This window comes from Delphinus delphis, chromosome 2 (genome assembly GCF_949987515.2).
Source record: "Delphinus delphis chromosome 2, mDelDel1.2, whole genome shotgun sequence".
NCBI classification, from domain to species: Eukaryota; Metazoa; Chordata; class Mammalia; order Artiodactyla; family Delphinidae; genus Delphinus; species Delphinus delphis.
In genome coordinates, this window is record NC_082684.1 from 77,781,505 (window position 1) to 77,801,817 (window position 20,313).

At 42.6% G+C, this 20,313-nt stretch overlaps 1 protein-coding gene across 1 annotated transcript in view; it reads right to left on the reverse strand.

The window, feature by feature from the left end:
• Positions 1–20,313, reverse strand: part of RYR3 (ryanodine receptor 3) — a 361,766-nt gene that overhangs the window by 274,340 nt on the left and 67,113 nt on the right. The window contains exons 8-10 of the mRNA XM_060002247.1: positions 17,690–17,783; positions 12,547–12,621; positions 10,143–10,299 (exon numbers count right to left, since the gene is read on the reverse strand). Coding sequence (XP_059858230.1) covers positions 10,143–10,299; positions 12,547–12,621; positions 17,690–17,783 — 326 coding nt within the window. The remainder of the gene's footprint in view (positions 1–10,142; positions 10,300–12,546; positions 12,622–17,689; positions 17,784–20,313) is intronic.

Consider the following 20,313-nt stretch of genomic DNA (forward strand, 5'->3'; position numbering starts at 1 on the left):
CAAATGCTGGAGAGGGTGTGGAGAAAAGGGAACCCTCTTGCACTGTTGGTGGGAATGTAAATTGATACAGCCACTCTGGAGAACAGTATGAAGGTTCCTTAAAAAACTAAAAGTAGAATTACCATATGATCCAGCAATCCCACTACTGGGCATATACCAAGAGAAAACCATAATTCAGAAAGACACATGCACCCCAATGTTCATTGCTGCACTATTTACAATAGCCAAATCATGGAAGCAACCTAAATGCCCATTGACAGGCAAATGGATAAAGAAGATATGGTACATATATACAATGGAATATTACTCAGCCATAAAAAGGAACGAAACTGAGTCATTTGTTGAGACGTGGATGGACCTAGAGACTGTCATACATAGTGAAGTAAGTCAGAAAGAGTAAAACAAATATCGTATATTAATGCATGTATGTGGAACCTAGAAAATGGTGCAGATGAACCGGTTTGCAGGGGAGAAGCTGAGACACATATGTAGAGAACAAACGTATGGACACCAAGGGGGGAAACCGCGGTGGGGTGGGGATGGTGGTGTGCTGAATTGGGTGAGTGGGACTGACATGTATACACTGATGTGTATAAAATTGATGACTAAAAAGAACCTGCAGTATAAACAAACAAACAATCAAACAACGAATACTAAACTTTCTTTGGGTTATTTTTATGGAAATATGTTAATATAAATGTTTCACACATTACATGAAATTTCTAATAATCTTATATGTTCTGGTATAATGTTATAAGTCATAATTCTAGTTATTACTTTAAAATGTATATCTCAGAAATAACTAAAAAAAAAATCATATAAGTATCTTTCACAGAAATCAGCAGAGGAAACAGACTCTTGGAGAAGGTCAGGAGCTAGTCCCATGCAGTAATTGTTGTATTAGTTTTTTATGGCCTCCTCAGTTGTGTGTTAGTCAATGGGTTTCATTCTTCAATTGCCACAGTTTCACGAAACTTACTGTCTAGTATGGAAAAAGGAGTTGCTTGTGCACCAGGTGTCCACTTGGTGATAACCTGAGGTGCCTGTCACAGAGTGACTCAGGAAGTGGACTGGTAACTCTGTCCCCTTCTCATCAATCAGGGCCTCTGTATGGTTCTACCCTATTTCCATTTCTTCTCTACATCTTGTGTTAAATTGCTCATTTGTAGAAGCCATCAGCTAGGTGGCATTTTGCATTTTTACAGAATAAAAATGTAGCACCCTGTTCCCTCCGCTGTGCCAACTTTACTCTCATTCTTAATGATGGAAAAACAGGAACTCGTGCACTAAGCTCTTCTCACGTGTAAGGCAGTGCCCTAAGTTCCTTACATACACTAACTCTTCATAACGGCCTCGGATGTAGCTACAAATATTATCCCAGTTTTACGGAGGAGAAAATGAAGGTACAGAGAAACAAGTAATTTGTCCAAGGTCATTTAAGAAGTAGTGAAAGAGCCAAGATTTAAACCAGGAAGTCCAACTCCAGAGACTGTGCTCTTCCGATGGCCCCAAACTCCTACTCACCCTTTAATACCCTGCTCAGGTGCCACCTTCTCTGTGAAGGCGGAGTTAGTCTCTCCTGCTGTATTTCCCCAGCACAGTCTCATCCCTCTATTGAGTACTTAGCACATCACAATGTAAACGTGCTTGTTTAAATGATACTTTCCTTATGCCAGGTTATAAGAGAATGAAGGGCATGGGCCAGATGACAATTAATTTTGGATTCCTAATACAGAGAATTATCAATTACTTAACAAACATAAATTGAAGGAACAAATATATATAGCTGAGTAATTTTTTTCCTTCAAATATATATATAATTTTTCATTTCAGCTCCTATTTCTTTCCTTGAAATCTTCATAAAAGCAAAATTAGTTATTTTGCACACATTTAAGGATCATTTTGAGCAATGTTAATATATTGCAGGAACATTCTTATTTTAAATATATGTTGAAACACTGGCTGGATTGTTAAATATGACTTATTTCTCAAAATGAACATTTCCAAAGGAACTTATTTCTGATTTTATAACAAAAGTCAGTGGCAAAATAGAATTTGATATTTTAGGATTCTTAATAGGCAAGTGGTCAAAAATGCATTTATTCTATAAAACAATGGATATTTGATTTTCGTTTCAAAAATATCCAGAGTTCTATAGACACTCAAGCCAGTAGGTGGATTTAAAATACAGCAAAGTTTTCATCTCTAGCCTGCTCTCTAACCATAGGCAATGCAGCAAAATAAAAATATTACACGCTGCAGCTGTTAAATATGAATAATTACACTGGTTACCAAGAGCTCATAGTTAAAATAGCACATATTCCCCAATGATCAGTGACTATGGTCATTTCACTTGTTTTATCACTTTTTATTGATTTAAATATGACTTTGCCAAAAATAAAATAAATACTAGGGTTTTTTTTTTTAAGAGTCTCTGAAATAAATGCATCATTATTGTTTATAGACGATGGTATCTTTGCTTTTAAAAAATGGCATCAACTCCCAAAGTTCTATGGCTGGCACTACAGGGGCTGCTTGAAATTCAAAAGAAAGACAGAAGCAATAACAACAAAAGCTAAAACATACAGACAAACCGACACTAAAGCCAACTCTACTAAACAACGACGACACAGCTTAAAGAAGTGAGAGCATCCCGAGATAGAGAAGTTGGATTTGGCTGACCACAGGTGGGTGAGCTCCTTTTGACTTAAGCCATGAACTAATGCTCCCCTCTCTGTCTTCACTTGAACATGGCCCCAGATGTATTTACTCTACTGCTAGAAATGGAAACTTCCTATACGATGGGGCTATTTCAGTCACTCCCTTTCAATAACTCCCCAATTCCCACAGAACACAATTCTCACTTCTAAAGTTCTTGTATACCACATGCTTTAACCAAACTGGACTACGTCTCTGTGTCATATCAAGTGTTCCCTCCCTCAGGGCCTTTACTGACATTACACTTCCTGCTTGGAATGCCCCTACTTCATCTCTGTATCTTTTCATCTTATCCATCAAGCCTTTTGCAGATCCACCTGTGCATTTTCTCTGATCTCATGGCACCTCCCTTCCACTCTCTCAAGACTCTTTACCATCTTCTGCAATATGAATCCTTTGCTGGTACACTTCCTGTCCCGTCTCCAAGGGCAAGACTGAGATTTGTTTGTCTTTACATTTCGCACAATGCTCTGCCTTGTTTTTGTTTTATTGGTCTGTGGGCATCAAGTTATCTGTTTATCTGCATCAACCTCCCCTACGTTAGATCATGAGTGGATTCCAAGAAGGAACAGGTTACTTGGCCTAATAATGTGTTGAAGGGTAATAATAATCATTACCCTTTGTCTCCACTGAGAGTTTATAAGGAAATGGTTGTGACCACATCATAATTGTCACATAAGTATGTATTTAGTTTAGATGATAAGCTGCTGCTCTCCAGATTGATTTAAAATTTCTAGAAGGACACGAAAGGGAACTGGAACTACTATTCGTTTAGTGCCCACTTTGAGTGAAGTATTTTGCCAAGTGCTTTACAATGGCAACACCAACATGTGAATTTACCAAAGACCTACACAGTGATGTGTATTAGACATGACACTTTAAACACATTTTATCTAAACCTTTCGATGGCCCTGCTGTTTTTATTTCTCTTACTTTATAGATGATAAAACTGAGGCTTGCAGAGTTGGAGTAATTTGCTCAAAGCCCTGTAGCTAGTAAGCAATGGAAGAGAATCCAAAGACAAGTGCAATTCCACAGCCCATTTGTGATTTGAACATAATTTCTTGAATGGTAATTATCAGTACAGTTAAGTATTGATTGTATTAATGTTTATGTGTTTGAATGCTGTTATAAAGAAGAAGTGGAAAATATATGTTATCATTTTGTGAAAAAAATGGCTCTGGTTCTGAAGTATAAACTTCAGGAGTCATACATACAAACCACTAATGACAACAAGGTGATATGGTTTATATTCAAGGTGCAACTGGAATTTGGAAGAGAGAACAACTCACTCTGCCTGGGGAGCTCGTGATGATTTTATACCAGTTGCCACTTTATGTGAGCTTGGCTAGGAGAAAGAGGAGAGACGGGGAATGCGGAAGGGGTGGACATTCTAATAAGATGGGTATAGTGTGGCAAGGGGGTGGTGAAGTCCAGAAAGGGACCTGAACAACAAGGACTCTGACTTCATCCTATAGGTGCACGTTTCTCAAACTCACACTGTTCACAGACTTTCTGTGGGAAAAGAGGACTTTGGACAGTATCTTCTTCCAGGAGTCAAAGGGAACACTAGGATAGTATAAAATGGACTCTTATGAGAACAGCAAAAAGAAACAAAACAACCTATTCAACTCTGTTTAACATAGCATTTTACTTAAAAAAATTTTTTTTTCATAGAATTATTGTTTGGAACACCTCTTGGAAAAAGCTAGCATAGGTAATAGGAATCTGTTGAGAATTTTAAGTGAGGGATAACACAAGGGTTGCATCTTAGAACAATTGTTCCAGCGGCAATGTGAATGACGGATTGAAAAGAAACAAAGGCATAGAGATGGACGAGTTTTAGCTATGGTATTAGAAATCTAGCACGATACCTGGCACAGAGTAGGTCCTAATTCGTGTTTATTATTAGAGTGAAATTTGCTGCATTTGACATATTGAAGCCACCTACATTCACAGAGGACAAAAAAGTACCTTTCCAAAAGACGGGAAACAATCAAAAAAGATTCAGAGGAAAAGGAGATATGGGAAGATGGGCCCCATTCATGGATGCTGGGGTCAGCCATCAACAAAGTGCCGGTGAGACCATTCCTTCGTAAAAGTCGCAGGAGAAACCTTGAGAAATCACCTTTAGGTTCACTTCTCCACCAATATAGTCCCCTTCTGCATTTCTGATCTCGAATGGGAGGTCTTAGAATGGGCTTAAAAAAACTGCACGCTGCAGGATACTGCAAGGAGCCTGGCTGGCCCCAGGGCTGGCTGCAGAGCCTCTGCTGGGTGGGAAGCCAATGACAGATCCTCTGCCATTTCCAGCACGCTAGGGGAGCAGGCCTGTCCGGCTCGTTAGGGAAGGTGCATTTCGTGAGCAGAGGTCACTGTGCTGGGCTCTTTCCTCCGTCTTTCTCATCAATCCCTCCCTACATGATCACCTTCAGGTAGGCCGCGCTCCTGCCATTTCATGGATAAGGAAACACTCTCTTAGGTCATCTTCCTGGTCTCATTTAATCCTCATAACAATCCTTCGGGACATACTCCTTCACTCTCGTGTTTTACAAAAAGGGACAGGAAGACTGAACAGCATATGGTGGAGCCAGGATTCAAAGCCAGGTTTCCTCCACTTCAAAGCCCAGGGTTCTCCTTGACTGCCTCTCTATCTGGTCCACTTTGAACAACCAAGTCTTGGGAAACTGTCGAGTTAAATTTTAAAAATGCTTTGTAGATTCCATTTAAAATGAAACTGCAGGAGGTGGTGCTGTCTTGGGATGATTGAATCTCAAGGTCCATGTTTCCTTCTTTCCCCTTCCCTCCTTTCCTTCATACCCTCTCTTTCCCCAACTGAGAACTTGGTGAGGAAATGGACAGAGCCAGCAAGGGGACAGGCGCAAACAGCACTATTTCAGTGCTTGCGATTTCACAGAGGCATGCTGTGAGCCCCGCTGCCCTCTTGTTTCGGGCGGGGCCGCTGAGGTTAAAATGCTCAAGAGGATCCCGTCTACAGGGATGCTTTCCACTCATAGCGGAGAGAGCAGTGGGCAGTTTTTAAAGGGGAAGTCACGTTTGGCCAAGAACACAGATCTTAACATACAGTAGATATGTGATAAATGTTGACTCAATTGAATTGGATGTTTTTACACACCGAGGAAAGATTTCCTCCAACTGAGAACAGTGATAGCTGTCTGCCTTTATGTAACAAAGGAGGCAAAATGTGAGACGATCTCAATCATTCAAAACTTATGGTAGAGTCATTAAAAGTAGCCATAAAATAAATGGCTTCATATAATAAGGCTTGCTTTAACATTAGTAATTCACCCTTCCCTGAAAGGAACTGAGTGTTATACACTGACGTGGAGACATGACATCTAAATAGACGGTCTTGCTGTGCCAAAGTAAATATTAAATCGTATTACCCGACAATCCTTGGGGAATGGCCTTGCAATGTCAAGACCATGGGAAAATGATGTGAGATCAAGTTCACAGAAATTTGACTTCGATGTTCAAACGAATGAATGTCTCTCCTTAAGTGTTTATAGGGGTTGTGTTATGATCGAAAATGATTACACAATGATGAGAAAATCTATGAAGAGGATGGAGATTAAAATGGAATGGGTTTCACTCTGTATGAACCTATGACCTCATTTACGTATCCCTTCAGCAAGCAATGCTCAAACTTACTACATGCTACACACTGTGTGGGGTGCAGAGGTACAGAAAGGGCTGGGGGCATGTGATCCAGGAGCTCCCCGTCGAGTGAGTGGTGACTGTAATGGAATCGTGAACAGGGCCCTGCTGGAGGGAAGGGGAAGGGCCTTCTTCCTGTGAGGGGCACTTGACATTTGTCTGAAAGATGCGGAGGAGTTCGCTGATGACGGTACATGGAGGGTTAAAAGGGTACAGGTTTAGCGATGAGAAAAGATAACACGTTCAAAGACGATACGTACTTCGTATGCTAGAGCTCAAGGCAAGCGTGAGCTGGTGGCCAGTGATACCATGGAAGGGCGGGCAGGGGTCGGCCCTTAAAGCATCTTTTATGACAGACTTCAAATGAGCTGCAACTAGATTAAGAATTGTGTTCAAGGTTCCACAGTGGGTAGATGGGAGTCAAGGCCAGATCTAGGTGACTTGGAAGCCATGTTCTACCTTACGCGCTACCCCTTCCAGATTAAGGGAATAGGTGCGATGCTGTGATTCGGAGCCCTCAGTACTTCCCAGGCCTCCAGTTTGATTTGGATCCCCCGCTGAAGGAGAGGAATGCAAGCTCTGACCGAGATCCCATTCTGCTCATTCACATAGTTTGCTCAGAGACCACAGTTTGATTCCATCTGAGCCGGGCCAGGTCAATGACTGCGGCCGATGCTCGGACTTGACCCCCAACCCAGCAAGGTTCAGTCACGCCCCCGTCCTGTCATGCGGATACAAGATTCACAGGGGTACCTGCCATCTTCCTTGTAAGGACAGTTTGCTGAGGATATGAACACACACCTGCGGCCGACCTAGGGCCCCGGGTCGTGCAGTCATAGCTGTCACGGGCTCGTGCAGCCTGACAGGAAACGTGGGGCGGGAAGCCCATCACTGCCGGTGACTCAGAGCCCAGCGTCCTCCCAGAACATAGGAGCCTAAATCGTGCTCCTTTCGGGAGTCTCTTCTCCTGTTCTCCAGATTCTCCAGCATACAGAGAAGATCAGAGGAATAGCCCCACTCAACCCCATTCAATGAGGCACAAAGGACACACTATCTCCCCCTCTCAACCTTCCCACTGAGTCCCCCCAAACCCTGTGCCACCACCCAGGTCCTGACACGCTATTTCAGACCCCTGTCTGCCGTCTGCTCCATCACCTAACACCTGGTACAGGTGAGAGCTGGCAAGACAACTCAGAGCCTTCCCACTGTTGAAAATCAGAGCCACAAATCTGTCTGCTGGGGAACACTGTTCCCCAGTGAGGGGAAGCACAGTGGAGAGTGTACTTAAGGAAGAGAGCCTGCACCAAGTAAGGTAAAAGTACATGTACTAAGGAGGAGTCTGGAGGCCCAGAGAAATCAAGGCATCTCTAGAGTTCTTCCCCAGGAGCTCTTTGGATCGTGGACGGCAGAACTCCATGTTCCCACATGTTCTTCCTTCCCGTGCAGCTTCACCGTTAAGATGCCCAATGCCCTGTCCACACAATGTCCCAAGGAAGCTCCGATCTCCTGGGGGATGCAGCCTTATGTTGGCCTGACACGGAGACTAGGTCACTTTAATTTCAGTTCCTTTCAAGTTAAAATGAAGGTAGCCAGACTGAACACTGCTGCACTGAGAGGTATTTAAACCTCCAACGTTGTGATGCCAATGAAATGCAACCACATTGCCAAGTGCACAGGACAATGTGACTCACGGGTGACTTTTCATCCAGCTCTGCTATGCTGGCAGCCCCCTGGTACCATGATGCCTTTCAGCCATCAGCTGCTGGCCTCCCTGTGCATGGAAACTGGGGGACTTGCGGAGATGAGGAATGAGCTTTTGGAGGGTAAAATGTGCTCACAGGCTAGCAGTGGTGCCGAGTAGAAGGAATGTTATGAGGACTCTCCGGGGTACTCTGAGCTTGTTTGGCTTCCCGCAGAGGCCACAACACAGGGCTGAGCCATACTCCACGAGGATAGGCCAAGAAAGGAACGGAATGCAAGAGTCCCCTTGGAGCAGGATCCCGCCAGCTGCCTGGAAGGCCACCTGATTCTTCTGCTGTCACAAGAGAAGGCTCCTTCTGCAGTGGTAAAGACCTCAGTGTCAGGGTTCATCCCAGGGCTGAGGAGACTGGGGTAGAACGCTCAAATAAGGGACAAGCCAAGCTGGCATCTTAGAAAGGTATTTACATGGTCACCAGCTATGATGAGTCACTTCTTACTTTCCACCCCTCCCGACCCTCCCACACCTGCTCTCCCCGCCCACTTCATGTCCAAGTTGTCTCGAGGACTTTTCTGTTGCTTTGTTTCACTGCTCCTTTTAGCCAGTTGCAATGTCCTAACACACTTCCTGGAGGCCAGAATGTTTTATTCCATGGTCATCAACTTGAATTTAAAATCCTTCTTGTGTTGAGAATCTTAAAAAAAAACAAAAGCGAGGGTAACGTGAAGGAGATGAGCTCCGAAAACCAGAATGAAGTCAAGGAGCTAACGTGCCATTGGAAGAGAAGCAGACAGAAGGAGATGCTTGAATGGAACTGATAGCAGGAAGCTCTCATTTCTTAAGGTTTGAACCATGGGTGTAGGAAAAACCTAACTCTGATACAGGGCAACTAGGGGAGAAAATCTCTGTGCCAGAGATTCTCTGCCTAAAAATACTTCAGGACCATAAAAGGAGGGAAAAAAGGAGTGTGACTCCTTGCTTCAAGGAAGACAGTGCGGCCTCTCTGATTCATTATGAAGCAGAGATGTCCCGCAGGAATGCAGCTGTCAGCTTGACACCGAGTCCTACATGAACGGAATCATCAATAAGCCTTTACTGAAATCGTGTTGAGAACACAAATCAAGATCTATTTCTGGAAAAGAGCAAAGAAGAATGAAGCTAGAGATGAAGTTCCCAACGGAGATGCTGAGCTGTCCTCTTAGGAGGTGCAGGCTCCCTGACAACTATGCGTATGTTGGGCAGAGCCCTTCTCATGCTTGGCTAATCTTTCCAGAACAATCATAAAGTAACAGAGCACCGAACTGTCTGTCAGAAGCTAGCTCCGTGTGCAATTCCGACCATCCAACTAGATCCAGCTCTGAGTTACGCGGAGTCAAAACCTGGCTGACCGTTAAAGATAGAGGCTTCAAAAAATATTTGTCTCTCCACACACCAAGTGGCAAAGCTACATGTTTGGGGTTAACATGGTGACCACAGAATTCACTCTTAAAGAAGGCTGGGGATGGACAGGCCAGAGCTAAGAGATCTGGAGAGAACAGACGACCTGGGAAGAGGAACTAGTAACTCTGTATAATATAAATAACTGCAAGACGATGTCGTGTCCAGAATTACACCTTCTCTGCATCTTTCTGAAAGAAATCACTTCCTTGACTTAGCTAAATGTAGCACTGAAACTTATGCCTCCGTGTTACCCCTGCTTTATGAGGAGTGAAGCATATGACTTAAAAGTACTAAAAACAATTCATAACATATTTAACAACAACAGTATTTTCCATTAGCCTCTGAGCGACACTGTCCCTTCCTGTGAACATTTTTGTTTTCTAGGGCTTTCTACTTTCCTTTAAAGTTTTTCCCTCCTAAGACTTCAACCTTCAACCCAGGCAAGCATTCCTCTATGAACTCAATTCAAAAGATAAGAGAACAAAGTGTTTATCATAGGTCTCATTTCCAATTCCGTTTTGTCCCAGCCTACTTTATTTTTCAGTCACCGTTCTACCTGGAGGTTTCAGAGCTTTCACTTTGAGAACGAGGTCGAAGTCCACCTCACCTTTGATGCTCGGAAAGAGAAGGCTGTGGACTTGGTGTCTGATTTTCCCCGGTCTTGCAGTATAAGGCCTTGGTCCTCCGTCAAGGCCAGGTAGTGGCCTGTGGTGAGATGCCGAAGTCGGAAAGCCTGGCCCCATCTGATGTTACTGCCGCTCCAACTGGGCAGATGAAACAGACAAGAAATTGCATTTACACAAAAATCAGTCCTTTTCAATATTTACCCTGTGCTTTTTCACACAGGCCTTCTGGGGTTCATCCCCTGACTCCTGGCTTGCTCTAGGATTGCATGCCTGCCTACAACTCAGCATGGTGTTCTCTAATGAACTCTCTTAAGATCACCAACAAGGAACATGGTCCCGGGGGCAGGTCAGTGGTTTAATGGAACTGGAAGTCCCAAGCTTCCAATTTTTCCTTCACTCCACTGAAGTGTCTTGATGCCAAAACCACAAAAAAAGAAAAAAAAAAAAAAAAAAAAGGGAAGCTTGCCTTTTTAGAGAAACTTATTTCTGGGAAAGTAAAGCATTTCCAAATGTGCCACCTTAATTCAAGCATTTTACTACCACCACTAATTTGAAAAGAGATACACACCCCTATGTTCACTGCAGCATTATTTACAACAGCCAAGATATGGAAGTAACCTAACTGTCCATCAATAAAGAAAATGTGCCGTATACACATACACAGTGGAATACTAGTCAGCCATAAAAAAGGATGAAATTGTGCCATTTGCAGCAACATGGATGGACCTTGAGGGTATCATCCTAAGTGAAATAAATTGGACTGGGTAAGACAAATATCATATGATTTCACTCATCTGTGGAATCTGAAAAACAAAACAAATGAGCAAACAAAGAAAACAACATAAATTTCATAGATACAGAGAGTAGACTGGCAGTTGTGAGAGAAGGCAGGTTGGGGAGGTGGGAGAAGTGAGTAAAGAGGATTAAGAGGTACAAAGTTCCATGGTCCTGCATCAAAAGGCTGGCATTCAACAAAAGTCATGTTAAGTGTTAGGGTAGGACTTATGCACCGAGTAATCTGTATCTAATTTATCCTTTCAGTTAGAACAAAATGTTTCAGGAATACACGTATCAGCTTTTAAAATGACCTTCCTCTCGAGCTAATTCTTTGGAGCCCCAAAGAATCCAAATAACACTGATAAAAGGCTTAAATTGTTCATATTTAAGAGACTGGGGAAATAAACAAAGAACCATAACTGGAACTATATATATATATATATATATATATATATATATATATATATATATATACACACACATATATACTTATTTTGATTTTTTAAAAAGTCCATTAAACAAGAACCAAGCCCTAATACCCTGAAAAAAAAAGAGTATGACACTATAAGAATTTCAACAGGCTTGAAAGAGAATATAAATACCACAAGCCAGCTAACAACCACAAGCTAACCAGGATTCTTTCAACCAGCCACCTCCAGAGTTTCTCAGTAAAAAATGTGAATGTACCTGCATGTGTATGTGTGAGAGAAGTTCTAATGTTTTCTCCTGATCTCCAGTGGATTATCTTGAGGACCCCCCGGGGGGCATATAGCGTCCCCCCCGCCACCCCCCGATTAGAGAGATTTTACTTTGAACAAGTGTTCAGGGAGAGACTGAGCAGAGAGCTAGAGGGAGAGGCAGAGAGGGAAAACCAAAAATGGCAACACTGACCCTCCTCTCACCTCGAGCAGTTTAGCTCTAACCTAACTTGTGACCCCTCCAGGCAAAATAAAGGTCCAGAGCTTAACCGGACCCCCCCTTCAGTAGTCTGATGTTTAGAGATGCCATGTTTTTACTCAAGTACCTGTATCCAAAGTCTCAGCCTCCCATTCCTTCATCCAGGTACAACTGTTTCCGACAAGTTCTGATAAATACAGTTTCCTTCACAGCTACACTTCCAGTGATGTTTTAGTCTTCCCTACCTCATGCGATTACAGCCCTCTGTCATTTAAAGCTAATTTTGCACTGGAGCAACAAGGCTACCGGGAGGAGGAAAACTTACCTGGGTTCCAGAGAATCTACTTAAGAAAATAAATGGGCGAACAGCTTTGATGACTCTCGGTGAACATGTCTGCGCTTGCCTTTTATAACATAGCCACTGCAAGGGCAGCAGGAGCTGGGGGTTTGGTTCAAGGCAGCAGAGCTTGCTGGCTTCAGAGTCAAAACGGAGGTGTTGGAAATCGTGTGCGTGCGTGTGTGTGTGTGTGTGTGTGTGTGCGTGCACTTTAAAAACAAAAAACAAAGTCACAGACATTTCAGAATTTAGCTCTTGGCCAAGGAACTTCTGAGAGTTTGCCAGGTGATATGGAACAAATGAAACATTTAAGACAATGGACTGTCCTGGAAAAGAAAATCCTTGAAAAGAATGCCCCCCTGACACTCCATTACCTTATCCGAAGGGGTTCCACTCTCCACAGAGATCTGGCTCTCGTGCCAGCTCCCCCAGCTTCATAGTATATCCTCCTGTGAGCAGAGTTGGAGATTAGCTCCTCTGTGCCAAAGGCTGACCAGCACCGGGCAGGGAACAGCTCCCTGCAGAGGCTGCTCAGAACCCGCTGTATTTCGAAGCCCTCACAGAGTCAGCAAAACGAGAAGCAAGAGTCAAAGGAAGGCACTACTTCCCAGTCTCTCTTCTAAGGGAAAAAGGGTGCTGAAGGGGAGGGAACTGCTAGCCACATACTCATCATGGACACTCATGGACCGTCAGGTGTACAATGGAAAAAGGTCTGTCTCTATTTCCACATCAGGAGTCAAAACAGCCCAGTCACATCATCAGACGCGATACCAAACGCTCCAATTCTTTCTCGTTCAGCTCGCTGATGCAGTTTCACATCTTTAGAAAATGTATTTGTACTTGTAAAACGTATACGTAGTACTGTGTGAATTCATTTCCATTGTTCTAGGAAGCTGGGCACAAAGCTCTATTCTCAGTTGCTGTTGTCTCCTTTCCTGCATTAACAATAATCTTTTAATGTGTTTTTAACTAAAATGTTTATTTTGGAATAACTCTAGATTTGTAAAAAAAAGTTGCAAAGATAGTCCAGAGAGCTTCTGTATAGTCTCACTCAGTTTCCCCTACGGTTATCATCTTACATTACTATGGTACAGTTGTCAGAACTAAGAAACCAACATTGGCACATTATTACTAACTAAACTCAAGACTTTATTTGGACTTCATCAGTTTTTCTATTAATTCTCTTCCTGTTTCAGGATCCCATCCTGGAGGTTGCATTGCATTTAGTTGTTATGTTTTCCCTGTTTCCTTTGGTCTGTTAGAGTTTCTTAGTCTTTCCTTGTTTTTCAGGACTTTGCTAGTTTTGAGGAGTACGGGGCAGGCATTCTGTAACATGTCCCATGAAATGGGTGTGTTTGATGTTTATCTGATGATTATCAAAGTCTGATTTTTAATCCATACAATTGGGACCAACCCATCTATAGCACAGATTATGAGGAATTAAATGAACTATCTTAGTTTAAAGGTATGTCTCATGATAGTGGTCCCTGGATTGCCAGGTATACTGAATCCAGATACTTTGAGAATCTTGTGACCTTGGATCAACACTGATCATTTAATTGCATTTAATTTCACTAATTTAAAATGCTACCTCTACTATAGAGGGTTTGTATATATCACAATCGAATTACTCAAACTCCAGAAGAATCTTGATCTAAATTTTAAGACAACAGGTAATCAATAGAGGGGAAGAGGAAATATGTGGTGATTATTTCCTTCTCCCAAGAGGTATTATAATTATGAGCTGGTTAAAAATATGGGCTTGGGAGTCAGGCAGACCTGAATTTGAATCTATTAGCTGTGTGACCTTGTCAAGTCCCTTCAAATCTCTGTGCATCAATTTCCTCACCTGTAAAATGAGCCTAATAAGGGTACGTAAGTCACAGAATGGTTGTGAGCATTTAATGGGGTTTTTTAAAAAAATAATGAATGTGCACAAAGATGTTCATGGGTGTACAAAATACTATGTATTGTTGATTTTTATTTAAATATAGATGTTTACAAATGTGCATCAAAAGCTACTTACCTGGCACAGAAATCCAATAAAACACTACATTAACAGTGGCTACCTTTTGGTGGTGGGATTATAGAAGATATTCTAAACCTTTTTCAAATGTATGTACTACCAGGAAATATGTAGTAAATATTAAGAAAGAAATCCTATGCTACTGCAGAGCTCCAACACCCCAGGTGTCTCTGTGCCAGGCCCAGAATAGTAATGATGCTGTACTGACCTAGCCCTGCAGGAAAATTTGTTGAGATTTTCACTGACGCTTCTCCATCCTCAATGAAAGCAAAAGCGGTCTCTCAGGTGGAAACGGTGGAGCAGATCACCCTAGGTCACATGATTTGAGAACTCTCTCCCTCTGACATTTAAAGAATTCTAGAAGGTTAGTCCTTCCCACCTAGGAAATGCGGGTGGTTTGCTCCATTGAATCTCGAAAGGTTACAGAGGTTGAAACAACCTGCCCCCGCTCTCAAACAATTACCCAAGGAGAGGAGGTGAGTGGGTGGGGAGCTGAGGTGCTCTGAAAGCTTGGCTGACAGCTTAGCCTTAGTTTCAGTGAGTTAAGTGACTTATTCCAGGATGCTTGACAAGCCTGAGGCAGAGGCAAGGATCAGAGCTCAGAATGTTAGATTATTCTTTCGGCTTTGCACCCTGGGACGGTCAGCCTCTCTACCCAGCCTGGCTGCTCTCAGGCTTTACAAGGAATGATTTCCTCTGGAAAGTCAGCCCCATTACAGTGGAATCACTTGCATGCCTTCCTGACGCTGGGCACCTTTTTGTGTATTCTTGATTTCCTATTCCTTTGTGCTCTCCCAAATTTCGGTATTCCTGGCTATCCTGGCCAGTTCTGAGGATTGACCTGATGACACGTGACAATGATGAGGCTTATCACGCACCTCACCTAGACAGCAAAAAATGCCGAGGCATCCTGTGTTGAATGAGAGACCAGTTGCTACAAAAATCCGAGTTCCAGTATAAGGAGCCACTGCTGACTCCCCCCAGTCTCAACTCCTTCATAGGAATAGTCTTTTTATTTTTCCTTACAAAGGAAAAGAAGAGCCTTTTTATTTTTATCTGTCGATTTCTTTTTTCCCCCCAAATACAAATTAGATCACGTGAAATCCTCAGCCAAAGGAAGGCCAGTTTTGCTCTTAACTCAATGATGGCATGCATGCCTTCCTCAGGGGGTCCATTCTGGGAATTCCTATCTGTTTCACTCTCCCCAGCACCTTCTTTCAAATACTTGTCCAGCCTTTCTTTTGGGTCAGGATCTTGTTGAACCACTCAATAGGAGTGCCCACCAAATGACAAGCTTCTCCAAGTAGCATTGTTTCTGCCCAGATGCTTCTAATTTGGTTCTAAATTTAATGACAGGTGCATGTGTGTGTGGGGGAGGAGTAAAGGGCCATGCAAATGTTATTTTAATTGTTTCCAAATTCCTTTCCTTAAAAAAAGAATAGGAAAGGGAAGAGAGAACTAGTGAGTTTTGACGTGTTCCATCTTACATGTAGCCAACTCTGCCAAACTCACTAACAAACTTCAGTTCTGTATCCAACTGCAAGCTTTTGCCTTACTGCAGCAGGATAAGATATTAAAGAGACAGTACGTGGGCTACTGCATAATTTCACTGTTTAAAAAAAAAGGAGGGCTTCCCTGGTGGTGCGATGGTTAAGAATCCACCTGCCAATGCAGGGGGCATGGGTTTGATCCCTGGTCCGGGAAGATCCCATATGCCGTGGAGCAACTAAGCCCATGCGCCACACCTACTGAGCCTGAGTGTCACAACTACTGAAGCCCGTGCACCTAGAGCCCGCGCACCACAACAAGAGAAGCCACCATAATGAGAAGTCTGAGCACCGCAACAGAGTAGCCCCCGCTCGCTGCAACTAGAGAAAGCCTGTGCACAGCAACAAAGACCCAACACAGCCAAAAGTAAATAAATAAATATTTTAAAAAATAAATTAAAAGTTTAAAAAAGGAAAAGAAAATCGCAACTGAGTAGGATCACATGACATTATCTAGTGTAGGGAATCCTTAATTCCAAGGGAAATCAGGTCAGCCTAACTTCTCTACTCAGAGATAACTGCCAGCCACTGGACCAGTGCCAGGAAGGCTAGACACCATTCCAGGTCACATCTGGTTCCCATGAAGGGATACACAGAGGACAGAGCAAGTAGAAAGAGGTTCAGAACAATAAAGGATATACATTGCCAATGGGTAGTTTCTAAGATGCACAGTAACACACTCAAGCACATTGCTCCTGGGGGTCCTTTGGAACATAAAATAAGGAAGGAGCCCTGGCTGGAGACTCAGCATCTCTGGGTTTCAGGCTCCCATCTGAAATCATCCAGTGTGTGACCTTTGGCAGGAGCCTGACTTAGATGATTTCTAAGATGTGTGAATGTGATCATGTGTTTCTAATGAAGTAAAAGAAATGCAGTTAATGAGGTTCCCGTAGGCATCGTGCAAAACCAAAGAATGTATTACAAGCGATCTGGGAGATCAGACTTGTTGCTGTCCTAAGTTCAGTCTAATTTACATCTGAGATTTGATTTTTTAAAATATATCAGAGTTCCATAGTTACAGAGGCCAAGCTTTTTATACTCTGTTCCTCTATATATAAACAGAATACTAAAGGATGCTTCAGTGTGAATTTAAGACCTAGATTAATATCTTCCATCTCCTGATTTTGAATTTTGGAAAAGCATCCTTTGAGTAGATAACCAGAGATCCAAAGAAAGCATCATCCTCAGCAGTACATGCCGCCCCGGCACCATCCCCTGCTGATCCAGCTCTGGTTGGATACTGACATTTGGTTTCTCCAATCCTGTTTGATGATAAGCAGAATGAAATCACTGAACTTCACCTTCATAGCACATAAAAGGGGGAGTAATAGAGATAATCTGCCTTTGAAGAGCCTGGTGAGTAATTTATGTAAGTGCACAGACTCACTAGAATGACCATCCTGATTTCCATCACAAAATTGGGTTCTTCAGGGCTTCCCTGGTGGCACAGTGGTTGAGAGTCCGCCTGCCGATGCAGGGGACACGGGTTCGTGCCCCGGTCGGGGAAGATCTCACATGCCGCGGAGCGGCTGGGCCCGTGAGCCATGGCTGCTGAGCCTGTGTGTCCGGAGCCTGTGCTCCGCAACGGGAGAGGCCACAACAGTGAGAGGCCCGCGTACCGCAAAAAAAAAAAAAAAGCGTCCTTCAGTCTACAATTAATGCTACCAGAAACTCCTTAGATTTGGAAGCAACCACAGAAAACAAAGGGATTGAAAAGCACCACAGAATTGCTTGCCTAAGAAGCAGCATGTGTATATAGCTATTCCTGTGAGCACGCTCAAGCACACTGCCTTTCCTGTTTTACAACTGCAACCCATGACTGGAGGGAAGTTCGTCAATTAACTAACACTTACAGAATTCATCTGTCTCCACATCCAAAAGCCAACTCTTTAGTCTGAGTCACCAGAGACAGGAGACAAGAGAAGGATGAAGCTACTGGCTTACCTGTGCTGGGAATCATTCTGGTCTGTAGATGGTATTGTCAAACACTCATCGTGACCATGGAAAAGACGTACTACGTGCCCACCAAGTAGGTATCCTGTAAGAGAATTATATCCTACCATGAGCTTACAGGAAGTTGAATAATGAGAACACTGTATTTAAAAAGGGTAAATTCATGCATATCTGAGTCAGTTATGGAAAACACCAAGAGAAAAAGCATTTGGGAAATGACAGATTCCACGACTTCAGGTCTCAGGTAGAAAAGACAAGAAAGTCAAAACAATTCTAACATTGAAAGTTAAACAGGGTTTCAGAGATGAGCAAGTCCAATACCAAAAGGGAGGGTGAAAACAATGTGTCAATTCATATCATTAAAAGCCAAAAGGTCACCTGTAACTAATATAATGTTGTGTATCAATTATGCCTCAATAAAAATAATGCAACATTTAAAAATACACACACACACAAGGCCAAAAGGAAATTTAAGCTGCTACTCTTAGGAGGATAAGGATTTTCCAGTTGTTTAGGATATAAATACATCCAACACCAAGTTCCTGGATAAACTGTTACAATCTGGATGTGTATACTTTGTGGCAAATTCCCAATCAAACTGCAGCCATGAGAAAGAAAGAAGGTGCCGGGAAGGGGGAAGCAAACTGTTATTCCGAGCTCTCTTAGGAGGAGCTACTTTTCCAACGCGTTAAATAAACGCAGATCAAACCAGGACACTATTTCTACAGCACCAAGGAGAAGGCAGAATGACATTCCAGTGTCTCTGAGTGGACAAGCACAGAGGCAGCTATCCACGAGCCCTTAGCTTTCAGAATAAGGAAAGGAATCTCAATAGCCATGGAGCTCAGAGATGGATAGGAAACAATGAACTTCAAGGACTCGATGACCAGTTAGTCTTCAAATACACTGTGAGCCTCCATTTAAACAACACAGTAGTAGGAGAGGGGCCCCAGTCTGAGCTTTATCTTGCATGAAGAAATGAAATTCGTTATCCCTTTGAATTAAAAAATTCTCCCAGCTAGACAGTTCTCAGGAGACAAATGGACTTAATATGTTCCATGTCTGTATCAGGATTTTGAGAAAATCACATAATTAGATCACTATTTAGGGTGTTGGAGCAAAACAGCAAGAAGGAAAAGTTATGCCACAGTAGAAAAGGGTGTTATCAATGCATCTTACACAGGGACAGTCTGATATTCCCTGGTTCATTTTTTCTTCATCCAGGCAAGGCAAGTTCTTTTTAAACTTCCCTCGAATATTTAGAAGTCATTTTATCATTTTCCTCTCTCTTACTGTACTAATATTTGCAACTGCATACTTTTTTGCATTAAAATAATTCATGATATACTGTAGGGGAATTGTTTACAGCCAGTTTGTTTAGAAAATTAACCCCTTCCATGATCATATTTTTTAAAAACATTTTTATTGGAGTATATTGCTTTACAATGTTGTGTTAGTTTCTGCTGTATAACAAAGTGAATCAGCTATATGTATACATATATCCCCATATCCCCTCCCTCTTGCGTCTCCCTCCCACCCTCCCTATCCCACCCCTCTAGGTGGTCACAAAGCACCGAGCTGATCTCCCTGTGCTATGCAGCTGCTTCCCACTAGCTAGCTATTTTACATTTGGTAATGTATATATGTCCATGCTACTCGATTAAACTCTCCATCGTCTCATGATGGTGAGGCCATGCTCCCTTTGGAGGCCACCATTTACGGTCCTCAGGCTCCTCCAATCAATATCCTCCTCCACAGAGGAAACTGCTAAATGCTGGGGCATCACAGCATCTTAGTTGAAACATACCAGGGCAATAATCAGGAAAGAAGGGTCATAAGAAAGATCACTCACTCTCTCAAGGGCTGAAGTGGGTTTCTCACCAGCGGATGCTGAGAGAGCATTTTGCAGTCGGATGACTCAAGTGATCAGCTACCCAGGCTCTATCACAAGGGCACTCAATACTTCTAAAAGTATTGTTGTGAAGTGATATGCAATTAATTAATCTCCACAAGCCCTCTTTTGGGACTGGGCAATAATTTTATTCCTATAGCGGAAATGAAAAAAATCAACACGGAGAAGATTCAGTCAAAAGTTCCTTGGGGAAGATTTTTTAACCCAGTTCCTTGACTCCTGATAGAAAGGGAATGATTGACAATAGATTTAGAGCGGTGGGTGAGTTCTGGTGTGAAAGAAGAGAGCTAAAAACATATCCTGCTTTTGAAAGGTCTTCCATCAGTTGCCAGAAGAGTTACAAATTTGTTGTTTCCTGATTATTCAATTTAGCTATGACGCCTCCTGAAACGGGGGTATCACCTTAACAACTCTCAGGTTTCCCTCTATTTTCCAACATCATGAAACAGAGAGGCATTCCAAGTTTGAAACTACTAGGCTCAAGCTTTAAAACAGGGTTAAAGCCTGTGAGTTGAGTATTTTTAAAAATCCTAATCTTGCTATAAAGGGCTAGAATGTGATGTGATACGTCATTGACATTTGATTACTGTGCTCAACTGTGATATTACCCACGCGCAAGGTAAGGCCAGTGTATTTATTATACAACTTGAAAGGTGTATTGTCTTTGCCTGGCTCCAAGAAATAGGATATGTTGAACAAACTT